Source organism: Podarcis melisellensis (assembly GCF_964234715.1).
Source record: "Podarcis melisellensis genome assembly, chromosome: 17".
In the NCBI taxonomy this organism is placed as follows: Eukaryota; Metazoa; Chordata; class Lepidosauria; order Squamata; family Lacertidae; genus Podarcis; species Podarcis melisellensis.
Window position 1 is genome coordinate 38,609,291 of NC_138534.1, and position 19,679 is coordinate 38,628,969.

General features: G+C 48.9%; 1 protein-coding gene and 1 long non-coding RNA gene across 2 annotated transcripts in view; both read right to left on the bottom strand.

Moving 5' to 3' along the window:
* LOC309360446 overlaps positions 1–19,679 on the bottom strand; it is a 359,212-nt gene that overhangs the window by 329,909 nt on the left and 9,624 nt on the right. The gene's annotated exons all lie outside the window — the stretch shown is intronic.
* Positions 361–14,585, bottom strand: LOC309360494 (solute carrier family 25 member 36-A-like). The gene is made up of 7 exons (XM_081895047.1): positions 14,354–14,585; positions 5,314–5,490; positions 5,073–5,150; positions 4,239–4,339; positions 2,634–2,700; positions 1,793–2,076; positions 361–1,664 (listed from the first exon to the last, which is right to left on the bottom strand). Exons 1-7 carry the CDS (start codon positions 14,392–14,394, stop codon positions 1,468–1,470), a joined length of 945 nt encoding a protein of 314 aa, XP_081751173.1. The 5' UTR covers positions 14,395–14,585; the 3' UTR covers positions 361–1,467.

The window sequence follows — 19,679 nt, forward strand, 5'->3', positions numbered from 1 at the left end:
CGGGTAGAATGATGGGGGTGGAGATGCTCCTTCAGGTATACTGGACCGAGGGCGTTTAGGGCTTTAAAGGTCAGCACCAACACTTTGAATTGTGCTTGGAAACATACTGGGAGCAATGGTTCAATAAGAGGGTCTCCCCATCCTCTGGGCTCCTGGACGAGTCTTAACAATGTAGAAGAGTCTGGCACCAGATCCTAGTAAAGAGCAATCAGAGAATTGTGGAGTTGGGAGGGACCACCAAAGTCATCTAGTCCAGCCCCCTGCAAAGCAGGAATCTTTTGCTTAGCTTGGTGCTCGAACCCAGAACCCTGAAATTAAAAGAGTCTCATACTCTACCAAATAGAACTGTGTTAACATTGGTTGTTGTTTTTTTAATAAAATACTTTATTAAAAAACACAAAGAAACATTAACTTAAAACATATAATAATTTCGGTTTGTCTAAGAATGTGTTGCATCCTTACTCCTATGCAACAAATGGAGTCAGAAGTCAGTGAACCCCCATAAAGCTACGCACAGGAGGACACACCAAATTTCACCTTCAGGCTGCCCTTCACCCCATCGCAGCACAGCAACCTCCTGCCCCCTTGAAATATACCCCATCCTAGATGCCTTTGTTCTCCCCATGCCTCTCCTGTTAGGGAGGCAAGCTCTACAGTGGAATACATACATAAGCAAGGCAATAAAAAGTAAGCCTGCCAGTTGTCCACAACGAAACGTTTCTCTTTACAGCAGGGACCAAAACCCCCAGGGCTCTTTGCTTCTGTGCTTCCATGAGCAGGGGCCAGGAGCTGACCCTGAACTTCCAAGGGCACAGCTGTCCTGCCTGCCTTCAGGAGATGGCAAGTTGCCAGCGGCAAACTCAAAGGGGAAGGAGGGAACCATCAATGTCTTCGGCAAGAGTTGCAGGGTGTCAGTGCCAGGGGAGTCCTCCCTTTGAGACTAACCACTGATGCACTGCTCCGCTTCCTGGAGAAAATTCCCTGGTGCTTTTCTTTCATTTTACGTGGCTTCCGTACAAGCCCTCTGCCTTCCAGGCCAACTGGCAAGCCGGATTTAGGCCACAGGGGAAGTAGAGCAGAACGCTTTCCTCTGCACTGAATTGCACAACCAGCACACTGGAGCCTGGCCAGGCAGGGGCACTGGGGAAGAGTGTTTGCCAGCCGAGCCACCCTCCGTACGCATACATTTCTGCATGTAAAACTCTTGCATCTGTCCAATTGCATCTTTGAGTGGTCCCTTGCCCACTGATGTCTTTTAAGGCGTCTGATGAGAGGCCCAGTACAGTTGAAGACATCCTTCAGTTACCGAGGCTGGCAAACAAAAGATTACAGACAGGCCACTAGCTTCCAAGCCTTGCCCGCGGCATCATCGAACCGTGGAACGGGGAAATGTGATCATCATGATCAAGGCTTCACATTCCTAAAGGCACACGCCAACAATAGCCAATTCTCAGGGAGGGGGAAGCATCACATTTTGGTTGCCAAATGAATGATCAGTTCATAGGTGACCATGACGATCGCCGCGTTGGGGATCTGGCGGGTCAGATGAGTCAGGAGCCCACGGTAAAGAGCGCCAGGGCCCTCTTCCCGGACCACAAGCTGCAGAGTTTGGACAAGGGAGCGGTAACGCGAGCCCTCTTCTCTCAGCCGCGTCCGGATGACCTCTGCAGGGAGCAGGAAGGAAAGAGAAAAGAGATTGGTTATCCAGTCCTCTGGAGAAAAGCTCCTCCAGTTCTGGCCAGACAGGTTTGGGGGGGGGGGGGGAGAGAGCCTGGAACACAGAGCAGCTCACCGTGTGGGTAGGCAATACACGAGGCACATGTTTTGGAAACGGCGGCTGCTGCCATCAGCCCAAGGAAGTCCTGGCTGCTTGGGGAAAAGATAGGAGTCGGAGTCAGGAACGACCGATGCTCTCTGATTCGCTGCTTCAGGGCCTCGTAGATTACAAAATGGATGATGGTTTCAGAGACGCCAGCGTACGAGGCAGTGATCCCGCGGTAAAAGCCTCGCAAGCCCTCCGTGTGATAAATGCGCATGGCGCACTGGAAGCCGCTGGTGCGTCGCTCGTCTTTGGCCCTGCAGAGAAGAGAAAACGCAGTCGGGAACTGCTGAGCTCCACTCATTTAATGCACTAAACTGCATTAAAAATGAAATGTTGTGCCATGGCAACTTGAATTCCGAGAAACTGAATTCCGCAACCTGTACAAATCGCAGAAATCAAGAGACACTGTGCATGTTTGTTGCTTCTTATTCTGCATGCTTGATTTGGCTTCTAGTCAGGGAGGGGGCAGGAGGATTATTGCCCCACCTTCTAACCATGTGAAATCTGTCCCCGAACTCGTTTGGCTACTGAGATGCACCCGGCATTGGGCATGCTTTTGCATATTCATTTGCAACTTCAAAGAGATTAAGGGGGGAGGAGAGACTCGGGTTCTTAGGCAGCAGAATTCTGTGCTCTGTGCCAAATTCTGAGCTTTGGTGGAATCGCAGTATACACCCAATTGCCCTCCTGCAGTTATGTGCAAGTGGCTTGTCTTGTCTACCAGTCTTCCATTATGTCCGGAATCAAATTCTGCCAGTCCCGGTGGCTCAAAACAGTGTTATGAACTGGTAAGCAGCCAGGATTTCCTTACCTGGCTTCCAACTGCATTCTGGTCTTCACCAGCCAGATGGGGTTTGTCAAAGTGGAAGAAGTGACTCCTGCAGGAAGGAGAAGGTACCAAGGTGAAACTTGTGCTTTGTGGAAGACATTTGCAATTGGCAGGGACCTGTTCTGAGGTTCTCTGGCGTCTAATCCAAAGTTTTCATATCCAGCTGATCTCAGTGGGATGAAATTACAAGCTAAACTGTTTCATAAATTTCAGTGGCGGCTGTGCAAGAGCTTAACTCAGACTGTGAGTTCTACCCGTGGATTTTAGCTTTCGCTCTGCCTTCCCCTTTGTCACCCGCCACCTCTGCCTGACCTCATTTCTTAGCACTTAAAGCAGAAAGAAGGAAACAACCAATGGGCTGCTTCAAACCTGCAGCGTCCCCTTCACAGATGCAAGGAAGAAAATGCATTCACCCATACAGTGTGTAATGGCTATATGGGGTTGCTCATGCGTAAGTTGCCGCCACTCCTGGCTAGGTTGCCTGGTTAAACCTTTTCTGTCTGGACAGCCCTTCACTTCATGGCTGTTTCAGTCGCTGGCAGAATCCGTCAGTGGGTGTTTCCTGAACTTCTTCCAGCAAAGAAGTTCTTTGACGCCAAGTCTCCACCTACTCTCCCTGCGCGGAAGTCTTCTGCGCAGGGTGGGTGTGGGTAGCGGAGGACTTGTGCTCTCCCCGCTGGTCTCTGGCGAAGAGTCCTGGAGCCCCCTCTCCGATTCCCCCATCCGCCCCCCTTTATCCCTGGTGTTACGCTGATTTCCTTCCCCAGCCGATGAGTCCCCTCTCTCCCTGCTTGGCCCTTCTCCGGCATCGCTTGGGAGCCCTGCCTCCACTTCTGGCTCCGATGTCAGTTCCCTGACACAGTGGTACCTCGGTTTTCAAATGTAATCCGTTCCGGAAGACCGTTCGAGTTCCGAAACGTTCAAAAATCAAAAACTCAGTACGGAAGCCTCAAAATGGAAACTCAATACGGAAGCTGCATTTCTGGTTTGACTTCTGAGGCGCGTTCGAAAACCAAAGCATTTACTTCCAGGTTTATGGCGTTCAAAAACCGAAATGTTCATCAATGGAGATGTTCGAAAACCGAGGTGCCACTGTATTAGCAGACATATATAGAGATGGTACGCATCCCTGCTTTGCCACATATATACAACCCGCTGCCAGCTGCAGCTTTCCAACATGTGTAATCCCAGAATTTGAAGGTGTGTGGTTATGCCACTCATCTGAACTCCAGCTGAAGTCGCTGCAGCACACCGGGCAGAGAAGGGTGCAGCAGTGGCAAGGTTGGCACACTGCAAATGTGCCAGCAGTGTGGGATCTACCATGCCAACCATGCCGCTGCCATGCTCCTCTCCGTCCAGCTGTGCTGCAGTGACATAACCAGGAGGTCAGGTAAGCAGTGCTGCTCTGCCACACTGTCTGCTGCTGCACAGCACACATGCACAAATGTGTATCTAGGAGTCTTCCTTTACTCCTTGCTGCGGTAAATCATATTTATTTTAAAAAACACATTCTCTCGACCTTTCTTCAAAGCTCGGAAGACAACAGGTGAAATGACCTGAGGACACCCAAACAGATGTGCATTTTACCTGCACAGGCCGCCGAAAGCATGTGAACTTTCTTAGACTCTGGCGCGAACACCGTGTTGAGTTTCTCCTTGGCGCCCGAATATGCAGCAAAATAAATGGCCCTGGAAAAGGGGAGGGAAAGGAATTGAGTCCTTTTAAGCTACTTAACCCACAGAAGCAACAACAAGCAATCTGCTCTAGATTCACCCCGATAAGCCTCTGCTCCTGCCCAGATTCAGGGGGTTTAAAGGCTGAAAGCAGCTCTCGGTTCCTTCTCATGAGAATGTGACGTCTGTGGTGGCCAGAAGTGCTCATTTGCATGCTTACCGTCTCTCCTCCGTATTCTGCTCTGTACGAACAATGATCTGCTGTTTACAGGAAAAGCATCGAAAAGGCTCAGAGGCCGTTTGAGCCTTTGTATAATATAAAAAAAACTAGGCAAATGTATGACTCAAGTATCCCGTTGTTTGGTCACCCACCAGCAGATTGCACAACCCAAAGTCATGGGTCTCAGATCTGTCCCCCTTGAGCCCGTATCGTGATATCGGTTTCATAGTTTTTGACCTGGCAATATATCATGAATCAGGGTGTGTGTGTGTGCACACACACTATGCAAAAATCACAATGCAGGAAAACCTTGAAGCCAGCCAAAGCCTCTATATAGCTCCATCCTTATTTCAGATATATCACGATGTTTAGCTGGCGCTCTATCACGATGTTGAAAACCAGGTATCACCCAACCCTAGCAGGAGATTTCTGGACCCTTTTGAGGGTTGATTTCAACAAGAATCCCTGTGAAAGTTCCGCTTGGGGAACCAGGAACAGGAACCTCTGCCCTTGTAAACACCATTTTACCTGGAAGGTGCAACTCCCACTAGATTGGGCCCCAGGCCTCGGAAGAGGGAGCGGATCCCTTCTTTCTCTAGGATGGTTCTGTGAAAGGAGAGAACGAACGAGAAGGTCAGTTTCCACCCTCTGCCTCGGGGGGCAGGAAAAGCTGCCGCCGCCACCGCAAACAGAGGTACAAAACAAGGGAATCCCACCCATGAGAACCTCACAAGGATCCCCCACAGCTATTCCTGTCTCGCCCGCTCACCTCAAGAGCTGAAGAGCCCCTATGGAGGGCAGTCCGGGGCGGATCAGTGCTCCGTTCACCCCTTGCATCTGCACCGCAGGAAGGCACAGCGGCCTCACGGCCAGCGAGGAAGACTGCAGGCGGGTCTTCACCACCTCCAAAGGGCAGGTCAAGATGGCTCCAGCCGTGCCACCAAATCTGGGACCAGAGAAGAGGAAATGCAGGGTCAGGGCAAGGTTCAGAGGCAGTGTTCAAAATGAGCCAGGCGCCTTTTGCACACAACCAACGGCCACTTGCAACCAAGTGAAGTGGCCTGGGAATTCGAGAAAAGGCCAACAGAGATTTTAAGAAAGACTGGGAACCATTTATGTTATACCTACAGAAGCAAGGTGAAGATATGGACTCGCTAGCAGGTTTTGACTAAACACTGACAATTAAAAAAATAGTAACAACAACAACAGGAATTATAATGATGATGTGAAAAGGAGAAGAGTATAATAATAATAATTAATTTAAAGATCTTAAAATTAGGTAAAGGTACCCCTGACGGTTAGGTCCAGTCATGGACAACTCTGGGGTTGTGCACTCATCTCGCTCTATAGGCTGGGGGAGCCGGAGTTTGTCCGCAGACAGCTTCTGGGTCATGTGGCCAGCATGACTAAGCCGCTTCTGGTGAACCAGAGCAGTGCACAGAAACACCGTTTACCTCCCGCCGGAGTGGTACCTACGGTATTTATCTACTTGCACTTGGACGTGCTTTCGAACTGCTAGGTTGGCAGGAGCAGGGACCGAGCATTGGGAGCTCACCCCGTCTCGGAGATTCGAACTGTCAACCTTCCGATCGGCAACCCCTAGGCTCTGTGGTTTAGACCACAGCACCACCCGCGTCCCTATCTTAAAATTAAGATATATCAAAACAAGCAGGAGAAGTTAATATGCATAAAAAAACCAGAAGAGGAAATTGAGGGAAGTCATGGAGGGGGGAATTTTGGAACTGTAATTTTGTTGTTGTTATTTGCTATGATATTTTGATGATTAAAATGTAAAGCTTAATAAAAAAATAAAAATAAACAAAGATGCCTGGACGCCAGGATGGTGCATGATGTCTCATGCCTGGTGATCATTGGATCTCGACTGTTTTCACACACTTAATCCTGTAGAATTCTGCCCGTTTTAATCATTTATCTGCATAATCAGAATGAATTTCAGGAACCAAATTGCTTTTTCTGCGCAGCCTGAGTCGGAGTAGCGAACGACGTTGTAGTTAATTGTTACAGCTTGTCTTCAATTTACCCCATGTGGACTCTCCCCGGATCCAGTGGCTTCTCTTCTTGAAGCTCTCAACATTCTTAACCTAGCTCAAGGTGGTCATCTGAACTAGCCAGGTGTTTAACTAAGAATCAATCACTGTCAGTCCATCATTGGAAAAATAAGATTTTAGAGCAATCTTGCCCAAACGTTTCAACTACAACCCTGTCCTTTGGCACCCAGCTTATGCACCCAGTTTCTAACAGTTTGGAGGCTATCCTCAAGACAGTTATTTAGAGGCAAAAACCAAACAAACCACCCCTTGCCTACATGAGGTCATTCCTCAGTGCTTCAAAGGCTCTTCGCAGCAGGAGTGCCCCCAAAATCTCATGAGAAGGGGCTCCGTTTGTCTATTTATTAAGATTTTCTTAACCTGCCCCTCCCAAGGTCACAGGGCAACTGACATCAGTGGCAGTATAAGCAAATTACGATTCAGGCACGCAGTCCAAATTCTAAATGCTATCCACAGGAATCACCAAAACTGTCCGAAATTTCGTTATCAGGGTGGAGAATCTGTGCCTCTCTAGTTAATGTACATTTTAAACTAGACCAGGAGACTGGGAGACAAAAAGGGGGGACACTGTATGACCAGATAAAAACTGAAAAGACCTCAGATAGGAATACGGGGAATCTAGATATGTTCAAATTGGGTTTGAAACGCTGCCTCTTTTGAAAGTCTTGCGCTCTCGAAGGCGGCCTTTGCTCTTTGAGTCACTGCCTTCAAGCTGTTAGAGGCTTTGTGGGATATTATGGGAAGTTCTGTTTCTTTACGGGGGGACATCTCATATTTAGAAAATGTAAAAAGAAATATCGGAGGGGAAGACAGATCTCATTATTAGAATGAAACTAAACTGTAGATTTTGAGCAAACGGTTCTGATGCCCAACTAAGAGGATGGCAAGGCCTATGAGGATGTGGTGGTGTTTGCTAAAGCCCCGAGGAAAGCAGAAAATCTTCCGGGGGGGGGGGGGTCCATCGTCCTAGCTCTGAGTTGCATCAAAATGGGCTGTATATTCACAGCCTAGTCTAAATGCTTATAGTATTCTCTCAGTGCGGGAATAGAACATATATGGTTGTAGAGTATAATTCTGTAATGAGGATCCAGAGGGGGCAGAGAGAAGTTTTCCAATCGATTTGCACGTTTGGGGAACGATTTGAGATTTTCCATTTCAAAGATAGGCGAAAGTTGGGACAGATCAGGAATTATTATTGTTGTTGTTGTTGTTGTTGTTGTTGTTAGACTGCTCTATATACGGGTATTTCACAACATAAAATCACAATATAAAATTGCAAAATGCGTAATACACTGGAAACAAGAACAACCCAACACACACACCCACACACACACACACACACACACACCCACCCACCGCTGGCTAGGTTCAATTCTAATCCTTCTAACCTCCTTTGGGTAGGTTTGTGGGTATGGCAGAAGGAGATAGGATCTGCCCACCTGGTGGAAACTCTAGCTCATGTGGCCCTTCAATGTAAAATGTATGATGATCTCCGCCAACAATTTTTAGACCATCTACATATTCCAACATGGAAACCAGAGACAGAGGTTACATGCTTCTTATTACGGGGAGAGACCAGGACCTCACCAAGACAGTAGCTAAGTTCCTCTATTTGATTTTTTTGTCGCCGAAGTATGCTACAGGATCCTGCCCTTGCTGGAGACCCACAGAGATGAAATAGATCGCTCGCCTCTTCTTCCCTTTGGCAAATGTTTGTACTGTTGAAACGGCGATGAGATCGCACTGGCCTATTTATTCTGAATGTTTGTAAGTGATGCCAATAAAGGTTTGATGATGATGAATAACCTCCTCATCCCCCCCCCCAACACATTTAAAAAGGGCGTTGGATGTCAAGAGGAATAGGCATCCTTTTTCCTCTTGAAGGCTGCATTCCATTGGGGGTTAATCTATACTAGGGAGCTGTGGGGCTGCTGTGCTAGCTATGTGCAGAGCCAGAACCACAGAAACCGGCTCTGAATTAATGAATCCGGAATCAAGACAGCTCGGCTTCTGTTTCCACTGCAGCCACCTGAGCTGAGAATTCCCAGCGTGAGGCTGGATTGCTCAGAAGCAATCTCTACTACATTGGACGAGGTGACTGTTCCTTTTGCCGGGCTCCAAAGATCGCCCTGTGCCCGCTGGCTGTGGTGACATGGGGAAGCCTCGCAGCGGAACGAAGAGTGTTGGGCAATGCCAGAATGCAAAGCTGTGACGTTTGGGCCACCTCCTCCCCTGTGGACTTTGGAGCGCTGAGCCCCTCTGCTCACAGCAGGCCGGAGCCAAGACGTCAGTGTGCTAATCATTGGCAAATCCAAAGGGTGTCTGTGTGACGCATTGCCAGCGCGCGGGGAGGAGAGGGAGAGCTGGAGGCGGCGGCGGGAGCTGCCCCAATTTGGCCGGGACGTGCTTTGCACTTTATGCAACCGGCCCCCTTGCTAGGACAGCCCTTAACTGACAGCAGCAGCCTGTGGTTTTGGTTTGACATTAGCTGAGTGAGCGAATCCTGGCAAGGTGAGAGGTTCTCGATTTACTGCTCCACATTCATGAAGGGTATTCGCCTTGGCGAAGTTTGCACCGGCAAGTGATGCAACAGAGCAGCTGTGGGTGGGTTCAAAGCCATTGCACACATTTTCGACCCTGAACACAGGCTCCACAGGGACCCCTTGGAACAATCCAGTTCTCCCACCAGGGTGCTTTTAACCTGGTAGCCACACGTCACTCTTCACATGCTCAGAGGCTTGCTTTAAAATGTCATTGCCGCAAAGAGTTTTTGAAGCACTGTGGAATGACCTCTTCGTGTAGGCAAGGGCTGTTGTTGTTTGCCTCTGAATAACCGTCCTGAGCCTCCGAACAGTTAGAAACTGGGAGTCAGTGGCTGAGATGAGATCACTAACCAGTAGCTGGATACCTTGAAACATCTGCCTATACATTCACGTTCTCACTAGCAACAGACAAGCTTGTTTCTGGCCTGCATCACTTCAGGCAGCAAGCAGGCACAGCTGGCACGACTGGATGCTCTTCCATACAAAAGTAACAATCCCTCTGCACCAATAATTAGATTATCGGGATGACACATTTTCCCTGACATGCTTGCTTTCTGCTTGCGGGGATAGCATTATTTTATTTTAAAGCAAGGAGAGCTCAACCTTGTGAACTCCCTACCTGCATCTGTCCAGAAACAGGTTTACTATTTCGCTTGATTTTTGTGAGAACCAGGACTAGGACGTGTCCCCAATGCCGGAAAGAGGGTCTCCTAACTACATCACCCCTTCCCCTCCCTCCTTTCTTTCAAACCACCTGGAAACTCTGCCGAATATATAAATCTTTTAGCTATAAGTACAGCGTGTACACCGCTTACAATTCTTGCAAATAAATAAATGATAGCACAGCGGGTAAACGGTTGCCTCCAAAAGCAGAAAATAACTAAGTACATTTTTTACATGCACCATGGAAACTGTTTCCAATGGATACAGCAATTCCTGCAACAAGGCTGGCAGAAAGAAACCAATTATTTCTCCTTCCGTTCAGAGGGCTTGCTTGCCGAGAGAAGATGAAACATCTTTAGATGGCCTTTCCTGGCCCAACCCTGAGCCTCCCGTTCTTCTACCGCCACAGAATATAGACAGATGATGATGAGAGAGAACTGGCCACGAACCAAAGACCTAACCAACTGTGTCTGTCTTCTGCTCAGCTTGCAGAGATGCTTCTTGCAAGCAAAGCCCCTTTGCCGTCTCAAGGGATGTGCGCCTGCGCAGCTTGAGTTAGCAGAAGGGTAGCAGGTCAGAGAGGCTGGGTGGGAACAGCTGTTGGGCAGTTGGAAGGCTAGGCCAGGAATAACCTTCTAGAGTTGTTCTGAGGACGCTTTAGGAAGGAGGACAACCGGGTTTTCAGAGTAAGCAGCGCAGCTGGTAGAGAAAAAGGAGCAGCAGAAATCCACATGCTCCTGCTGTCCCTATTTGCCAGGCAGAACCAATTTTCTCGTACCAGGCCCCGGTAAGATGTTGTTCCCATTCTGCTTCAGAGGGATGTTTTGGATATAGCCATTTAGAAGGTTGTGATAGTGTGCAGGGTCTCTGGAGACGAAGGCCCTGTGCTTTTCCTGAAGATATAACCAGCTGGGAGTCGGCAGATTTCAACACATTGAAAGAACGTGAGCTACGGCACTACCTTGGCAGGCAAAGCTGGCAAAATTACCAAGGGTGGGGTTGTGGGGGGGTGGCACACAGGGTTTGAAATTAGCCAGGCGCATTTCAACCACTTGCAACTAAGTGAAGATGCCTGGGTGCCAGGAATGCCAACTTGGCCCCATGACCATGGGTGCCATGCAGCGTGCATGGCCCTGGCACTGAATATTGTGGGTGCCTGGCCCCTTCAAGGGGGAATTTTGTGGGTGCTCAGACACCCAGGGAGTTGGCACCTATGGTACCTGACATTTCCAACATTTGGGGATCATTGGATCTGGACTGTTTTCACGCACAAATACTCCATCCTATAGAATTCTATCACTTATATTTCATCTGCTTGATCAGAATGAATTTCTGGAACCAAATTCCTTTTTTCTGTGAAGCCTGAACAAAAAGAGGTCGGAATGGGCCAATATATACATACATATACGGACTGTCCCTGGATCAAGTGACTTTTCTTCTTTAAGTTCTCAAAGCTCTTAACCTAGCTCAAGGTTGCATCTGAACTAACCAGATGAATCAATCACAGTCAGTCCATCCTTTGAAAAATAAGACTTTAGAGCCGCCTTGCCCCAAAATGGCAACCGGACTTTCTGTTTCGGCAACTGCAACCTTGGTTTAAGGGGGCCATTTGGCGCCTAGCATATATATTTGAGTTTCTGACACTGCGCCAGCGGTGGGTTTCAAGGGATCCCTCCTCCTCCTCCTCTTTTCCAGCCTTTGCAGCAGGGCAGAGGAAAAGATGAAAGATTGTAATTTATCGTTCACTATTAAATTGCCTCCCCTTACCAGCAACAGTGACTAACCAGCTCTTTTTTCTTTAAAATGAAAGCAGCTGCATTAAGCATGTTTTTAAAGAACTTAATGTGCAGTTTGACCCTGAATGTAGTCCACCTGCTGGGGGAAAAACAACAACCCAGCACTACACATTCCCAGGTGGGAACACTACAGATTTAAGACATGCCCTCTTGAATACCCTTTTCAGAAGTAGATACCACTGCCTGAGTGTATTCATAAGAACACGGCCTCAGAGGAACAGCGAAGTCAAACTCTCATAAACACAAAGGGAACAGCAAGATATTACACGTTTCAGTTAATACAGTTGTGTCAGTTAATACAACAAATAGCACCTGGCTTCCCAGAGGCTTCTGCCTCCACTTAAGGGGAAGAACAGATGAAGGCAAAAACCCCAGAGCTTCCCCAACTCAACAACAACAGCAGCACCACTAAACTAAAATCCTGCGCTCAGATCCAAGTTCTGTACAGTCATACCTTGGGTTACAGACGCTTCAGGTTGCGTTTTTTCGGGTTGTGGACTGCCGAAACCCGGAAGTACTGGAATGGGTTACTTCCGGGTTTCAGCGGTCGCGCATGCGCAGAAGCACAGAATTGCAACCTGCGCAGATACGGGTTGCGAACGTGCATCCCACACGGATCATATTCATAACCTGAGCATCCACTGTACTCAGAAAGCTGAATTCTGTGACGTACATAGCCCCGTTCAGGCATTTAAACACTCACACGGGTGGCGCTGTGGTCTAAACCACAGAGCCTAGGACTTGCCGATCAGAAGGTCAGCGGTTTGAATCCCCACAACGGGGTGAGCTCCCATTTCTCGGTCCCTGCTCCTGCCAACCTAGCAGTTCGAAAGCACGTCAACGTGCAAGTAGATAAATAGGTACCGCTCCAGCGAGAAGGTAAACGGCGTTTCCGTGCGCTGCTCTGGTTTGCCAGAAGCGGCTTAGTCATGCTGGCCACATGACCCGGAAGTTGTATGCCAGCTCCCTTGGCCAGTAAAGCGAGATGAGCGTCGCAACCCCAGAGTCGGTCACGACTGGACCTAATGGTCAGGGGTCCCTTTACCTTTACCTAATCTCAACTGTGGGAGAAGTTGAGTCGAACCTGCCGGGTCCAACTCCTCCATCCTATCACCAGGCCAAGCTCAGCAGACCTCTGTGACTGCCAGCCTCAGTAAAGGATGGGTGCTGGATAAGGTGAACAATTTTATGGGTACGGTAATAGATAAAGCCCGTTATTAATGCAGGTGTTGACATTCTGTCTTGAGAGACAATGGAGTGCACCTCCAGGGTGAAGCCGAACAGCAGCACCAAAGTGACCTCCCTGGGGCGCAAGCCTGGACAGTGTGCTCCTCGCTGACGGGAATGAAGAGTAGTAATATGTTTGGCACCAGCTTGGCTGGAGGAATTGCCAGAGGGAGGTGTACAAGGCACCATTCCATCACCTTAGGGACTCCACTCCAATGTTACCCCCGTTAACTTTGCTCCCTCCCTCTGATCCTGCTCGCTTAGGCTCCTTGTGTTAGCGCACCCGCAGTTTATTTTTAAGAAACTTGCACAGAGGAGCCAATTGTTGCTTTGCAGGTCCCCGAAGAGCGCAACTCATGTGGGTATTTTTGCTTGCTGTTTCTTAATTAGTCCATGCTGTATTTTAAAATATCACTTTTTTCGTAAACCATATGCACTGACGGGTGGCTCTGTAAATCATCAATTACATGACTTAAAAACTTTTCGGGGTTTTTTTGCACAAATGCAAAGTACTTCCTGGCAGGCATGCATAGGACTGTTTATTCAGGCAGGCCACTTCTTCCATCAGCCTCAGGTTCTCATCAGCATTAACAACAGTAGTAATACTGGTAGCTGTTGAAAGATGACTGGGATCGCACAGGTCACACTGAATTGGTGATAAGTTTCCCCACGTGGATAGGCTTGCAGATCATTTCATGCAGTCCTCGCACAACTGGAGTGTGTGGAATTCATGCTGCAATGGCTCATGTGCCAGGAAGAGAAAGTGACCACAAATGGGCCCAAGATAGCAACCGACAGTGAACCAAGAAAAGAAGCAGAGGCATCTGGCACCTCTGACATTTTCTCTTCCTTGTGGAACACAATCCTGACACATTCCTCCTACCCCATTCCTCCCACAAGAAGGAGCGCTGCTACACCGACACATGTGAGCCGGCCTCACTCCTTTAGAATCTGGGCACTCGGCTGTCTTTTGGCTGGAAACACAGCTGGACAACTCAGTTGGCTGCAGCGTAGCGCAGACAAGGCCGAGGTTGCAGGTTCGAGCCCCGTAAGGGTCAGCTGCATATTCCTGCACTGCAGGGCGTGGCGACTGGATGATCCTCAGGATCCCTCCCAACTTTATGATTCTACGAGATCAACATGGCTGGCAGCTGCCATTCCGGCGCATTCCCAACCCTGCAACTCGAAATCTCTTCACCCACAATTATTATTATTGCAAACTTCTCTTTTCCAAAACAGAAAGGATATAACATTTCAAACTATAAAAGCAAACTGTTTTCGGAACTTTATGGCAACAACGAACTTGTAGGAAACGGTGCCCCTCCAAGGTCAGTCGTGCGCCCCTATAAGGTCCTAGGCTTGCATCGACTTGCCCATGGGCACGCGGCGGATGCGGCCCTGCCGGAGCGCGCCGCCGTCGCCCCCTTTCCCCTTGGCAGCAAGTCCCGGGGACCCGATTACGAGCAGACGCGCCTGGGACGCGCACCAGAAGCTCCCTCGCGGCTACTCACCCGCCGGCCGCGAGATGCAACGCGGTGCTCCGACGGGGCATCCTTCCTCTGTGCCGCGCAACGCCGCCGCCGCCACCACCACTCTCCCCGCTCCGCCGCGCCTTCTCTTCCGTGCGCGCCGTCGAGAACCAGGCACTGGCTCCCTCGCCGATCTTTGCGCGCAGGCGACCCCGTGAGCGCTCCGAGGCGGGTGCCGCGTGCTTTGCGCCCTCCGGCTTCCGGCTGAGTCCCGAGCAGCTCCGCCCTCGCGCCCGGCCACCCCACTCCGCCCTCTCGCCGCCGCTTGCCCCGCCTCCGATCACAGCCGAATTGCTCCGGTTTCCCGAAGCCCTGGCTGGGTGCCAGACGCCCAGAGCTTGGCTGGCTTCGGAGAAGTGCCAGCGGGGTGGCAGGTCTACTTGAAATGCCGCCCTCTCTGGCGCAACTCTGCAAACTAAGTTGCATTATTCACTTTTTTGGTGCACCGCCCGGGAATCTTTTGCTGACGGCGGGCAGAGAAGAAATGTACGTAGCCAGCAAATCATTAGCTCTGCCTTTTTTTTTTCTTTTTAAAACGCAGTGATTTTGTACCCTAGCCAGACCTTCCACGTGTCCCCATTTTTCAGAAGTCTCACCCGTTTCTGATTTGATCCCGGAAAGTCCCCACTTTAACTTAGGACGTCCTCTGCAAGCAGGAGGCGCTGCTGGTCAGCAGCAAGAATACTCATCGCAAAGTATTGGAAGAATGGCCGATGAAGGTGATAGACTATATGGGACTGGCAGAAATGACTGGCAGAATCCGAGACCAGGGAGAAGAGTCGGTGAAAGAAGATTGGAAGAAATTTAAGGACTATCTCAAGAAATACTGTAAAATTAATGAATGTTAGAATGACGTTGGTTTAGAAATTATGTGGTTTCCAGCCGGAATGGATAAGTAATAAGAAAAGAAGGGCCAAAAATTAAATGAAAATTAAGGGAAAGGATTTGCTGAACTAATAAGATAGAAATTGGAATACAGAGAGGGGAGGTATGAAGAAGTCGAGAAAGTAAGTTATAAGAAAAAAAGGGATTGAAACTATACTTGTTCTTTATTTTTGTCTGTTCTTTATTATTGTTTTGTTTTGTCTTTATATAATTTTTGAAAAATTTAATAATTTTTTTTTTAAAGGAAGCGCTGCTGGTCTCCTCCTGCCCTTTTCCTGATGCAGATCTTCACTCAGGCCTTTTCCCAGGGGAGTGAAGCTCCTTTTTGTGGTTCTAAGATGTCTTGAAAAGCATCTTAAAAAGCAGAGACATCACCTTGCCAACAAAGGTCCGTATAGTTAAAGCCATGGTTTTCCCAGCAGTGATGTATGGAAGTAAGAGCTGGACCACAAAGAAGGCTGATCGCCGAAGAATGGATGCTTTTGAATTCTGGTGCTGGAGGAGACTCTTGAGAGTCCCATGGACTGCAAGAAGATCAACCCTATCCATTCTGAAGGAAATCAGCCCTGAGTGCTCACTGGAAGGACAGATCCTGAAGCTGAGGCTCCAAGACTTTGGCCACCTCATGAGAAGAGAAGACTCGCTGGAAAAGACCCTGATGTTGGGAAAGATGGAGGGCACAAGGAGAAGGGGACGACAGAGGACGAGATGGTGGGACAGTGTTATCGAAGCTACCAGCATGAGTTTGACCAAACTGTGAGAGGCAGTGGAAGACAGGAGTGCCTGGCGTGCTCTGGTCCAGGGGGTCATGAAGAGGCGGACGCGACTAAAGGACTAAACAACAACAACAAGATGTCTTGGGCTGCTGATCATTATAGTGCTGGGATGGCTCTGAGCCCAGCCACTGAAGTGTGCATAAGTGTTACATATTCAAGTGAAACTGCTCCTGCAGATGCAGAGGAATCTATTTGATTCTTGACTTAGGTTAACTATTATTTTGGAATCTTTATTTTTTTAAAGAAAACGGAACACCCTGCCCTCTAGTGGCCGCTGGTCACATTCAAACTACTGTACACTGGAAAGAATATGGGATGTCATGTTCGGAAACTACCAGCCATCTGGGCTGGTAGAAATTATGAGAGGAAACCAACCTTTAAAGTCTCCCTTCCTCCCCCAGTGAAGAGGGGCTAGTAATTAAAAAGAAGGCAGGAGCCACAGGGAGGTAATTTCAGCAGGACACCTCTGCTGAATGAGATTTAATTCTGAGTATAGAAAGTTATTGGCCCTGGTGTATGGCAATGTCAGATAACAGAGTCCTGTAGAAGCACCACTTTAGTTCCAGCAAAATGGGGGGGGGGGTGCAGCACCTCAATAGTGCAAACATGGAAATGTCCCTTCTCTGTTTCTCTGTAAGCAAACATTCCAAGATATAGCATTAAATGGGGTTTGATAGACCTCCCAAATATTTTTTCTCATTGAATGAAATGGACTTCTGTAGCTTACTCCGACCAAGGACTGTTGGTTTAACTCAGAGTTTGCCAGGCTTGGGTCTCCAGCCGCTTTTGGACTACAATTCCCATCATCCAGACCAGGGCCGGATTTAGGTTTGATGAGGCCCTAAACTACAGTGGTATCTCGGGTTAAGTACTTAAGTCGTTCCGGAGGTCCGTACTTAACCTGTAACTGTTCTTAACCTGAAGCACCACTTTACCTAATGGGGCCTCCTGCTGCCGCTGTGCCGCCAGAGCACGATTTCTGTTCTCATCCTAAAGCATAGTTCTTAACCTAAAGCACTATTTCTGGGTTAGCGGAGTCCGTAACCTGAAGCGTATGTAACCCGAGGTACCACTGTACTGAAGGTAATGGGGCCCTTTATGTGTCCAGCTGTCCTTTGTCAACAACAAATTGTCGCTGTTTTTTGTGATATTTTAGGAAGCAGGCTAGCAGGCAGGCCCATTACTTACATCATAGGAGCCTACACAACACAAAACACTGTTGCTGTAAGTAGGTTTTATTTTAATTGTTTTTTATCTTATATTTTGGAAATGTACACCCAGGTGTTTTTTTCCTTATAATATTTTGTGGGCCCCCAAGAGGGGCCCTAAGCTATAGCTTCCTTAGCTTATATCTAAATCCGGCACTGTCCCTGACCACTGGTCCTGTTAGCTAGGGAGTTATAGTCCAAAAACAGCTGGAGACCCAAGTTTGGGAAACCCTAGTTAACTCTTCCACGATTAAAAAGTTTGCTCTTTTTCTAGCTCAGCAGGCTGATCCCAGGTTTGCTAGATCTTGCTGAGTCTTCTGCCCAGGGCCAGTCTCCCTAGGAGGCAAGGTGAGGCGGCCGCCTCAGGCAGCAGGATCCTTAAGAGCCGCAGATCCTAGTATCAATCTTTCTTCCTGTATTGATCCTGGTGTAGATCTTCATTCACCCCCTTCTTCCCTGGCAGGGAGGGTGCACCATTTTGGGGTTTGCCGCAAGTGCCAAAAGACCTTAGGCTGACCCAACTTTTACCACTGGACTGTTTATAACTGCTTACGCTTTTTGTCCCAGCTGATCCGGCAAAGTCTTTATTTCTAGCTGACTGGATTTGACCTCTCCCTTTAGCACAGTCTGACTAGGTTGAACTTTGTTCTCCAGAACAGATTAATATGCCTGGGTCTTTTATTCTGTCGGTAGTAAAATGTGCCCCCCTTGGATCTTTTGTGAGCATATCCTGGCCCCTTGGTTCACAATGAGGTCCCTGTCTCACGGTGAGTCCCAATTACTGGTTTCCCCCAGGCTGGTGCCCTGCAGTCCTTTAGGCAATGCAAAAGGGAATCTGCTCATCTCTCTCTGGCACAGTTCTTCTTGGGAAGCACTTCCTTTTAAAAAGCGCTTTTCAAGAGGCCTAAAAGGAAGCTTCTCCACCAACCCACTATAAGTGTTTGTGCCTCAAGTTACCAACCTCTGCATGTACTTCTCTTAAGATGATACAGGCCTGTGTCACATGGCAAGACCCTTATTTACATTAGCGGCCCCTCTAAAGTACCATTCCTTCCAACATTTCTCTACTGAAAATAGGGACATCCTATTCCATCATCATCATACTATTTACACCGCTTGTTATCATCCGCCTGTTCTGCCATTGAGGACTTATTTGAAGACATTCAAACTCAGGACGCAAGGGAGAAATGTGCTGTACGCTGGCTCTCTCGGCCAATAAAGCGAGATGAGCGCCACAACCCCAGAGTTGTCCGCGACTGGACCTAATGGTCAGGGGTCCCTTATAAGTGAGCACCAAAAACCATGAACTTGACTCAGTAGCAGATTTGCAGCCAGTACAAATACTGCAAACAATATGCAAATATATAAACAATATGCTGACGCTAGTTTGCCCCCACAAGCCCCCTAGCTGCTGTGTTCTGCATTAGCTGCAGACCAGTCTCAAAAACCAGTGCATAGACAACTGATCACACAGCCCCAACCCGGAATGGCTTTAGAGGTTAAGACGAGCGCTTTGACTTTGGCCAAAAATGGAGAAACAGCCAAGGCAGGTAGAAAATAACTGGTGTCTTGGGATTGCATCAGGCAGTCCAAATTAAAAAGTTTGCTGCTCGATCAGGGACCAACTGAAGTTTCTATTCCTGGTTTCTATTTTCAAAGGCAGTCCCACTTGGGAGAAGACCAGGGCTCACGGATATACGGAAGATATAGGCTGTGCTGGGCAAGATGTATGTCTGCAATTCTAGAGAACTGTTACTAGTCAGAGCTGACTGTACGGAGTTAAAGGTAAAGGTCCAGTCGTGGACGACTCTGGGGTTGCGGCGCTCATCTTGCTTTACTGACCGAAGGAGCCGGCGTACAGCTTCCGGGTCATGTGGCCAGCATGACTAAGCCGCTTCTGGCGAACCAGAGCAGCGCATGGAAACTCCGTTTACCTTCCCGCCGGAGTGGTACCTATTTATCTACTTGCACTTTGATGTGTTTTTGATCTGCTAAGTTGGCAGGAGCAGGGACCAAGCAATGAGAGCTCACTCCGTTGCAGGGATTCAAACCACCAGTTTATACCTAAATCCGGCATTGGACAATCCAAGCCCCCTCCTTGATTTTGTTGCAACAAACCCTGTCCCGAGGGAGCGCCCCAGGAGAGGGCTTTTAAGAAAGTCCGATTTTTGCAAGCTCAGCGGGACTCGTCCCTAAGGAGCAAAGCCGACACCACCTCCACCTCCGAGGAAGGAGCATGCGCCTGTCGGCGGAGCCCGTGTGGGCTTTCACCTTGCAAAGAGCCGCCCGCCCGGGTGGCCCCGGAGTGGCGCCTGTGCCTTTAAGAGCTGGCTCCGCCCCCTGGCTGCTTCCTTCGCGAATGTTGCAAGATCCAGGCCGGGACTTTGCAGCTCGGCGTTGCATTGGGCGGAGGAGGAGCCCCGACGTGCCCCCCCCGGA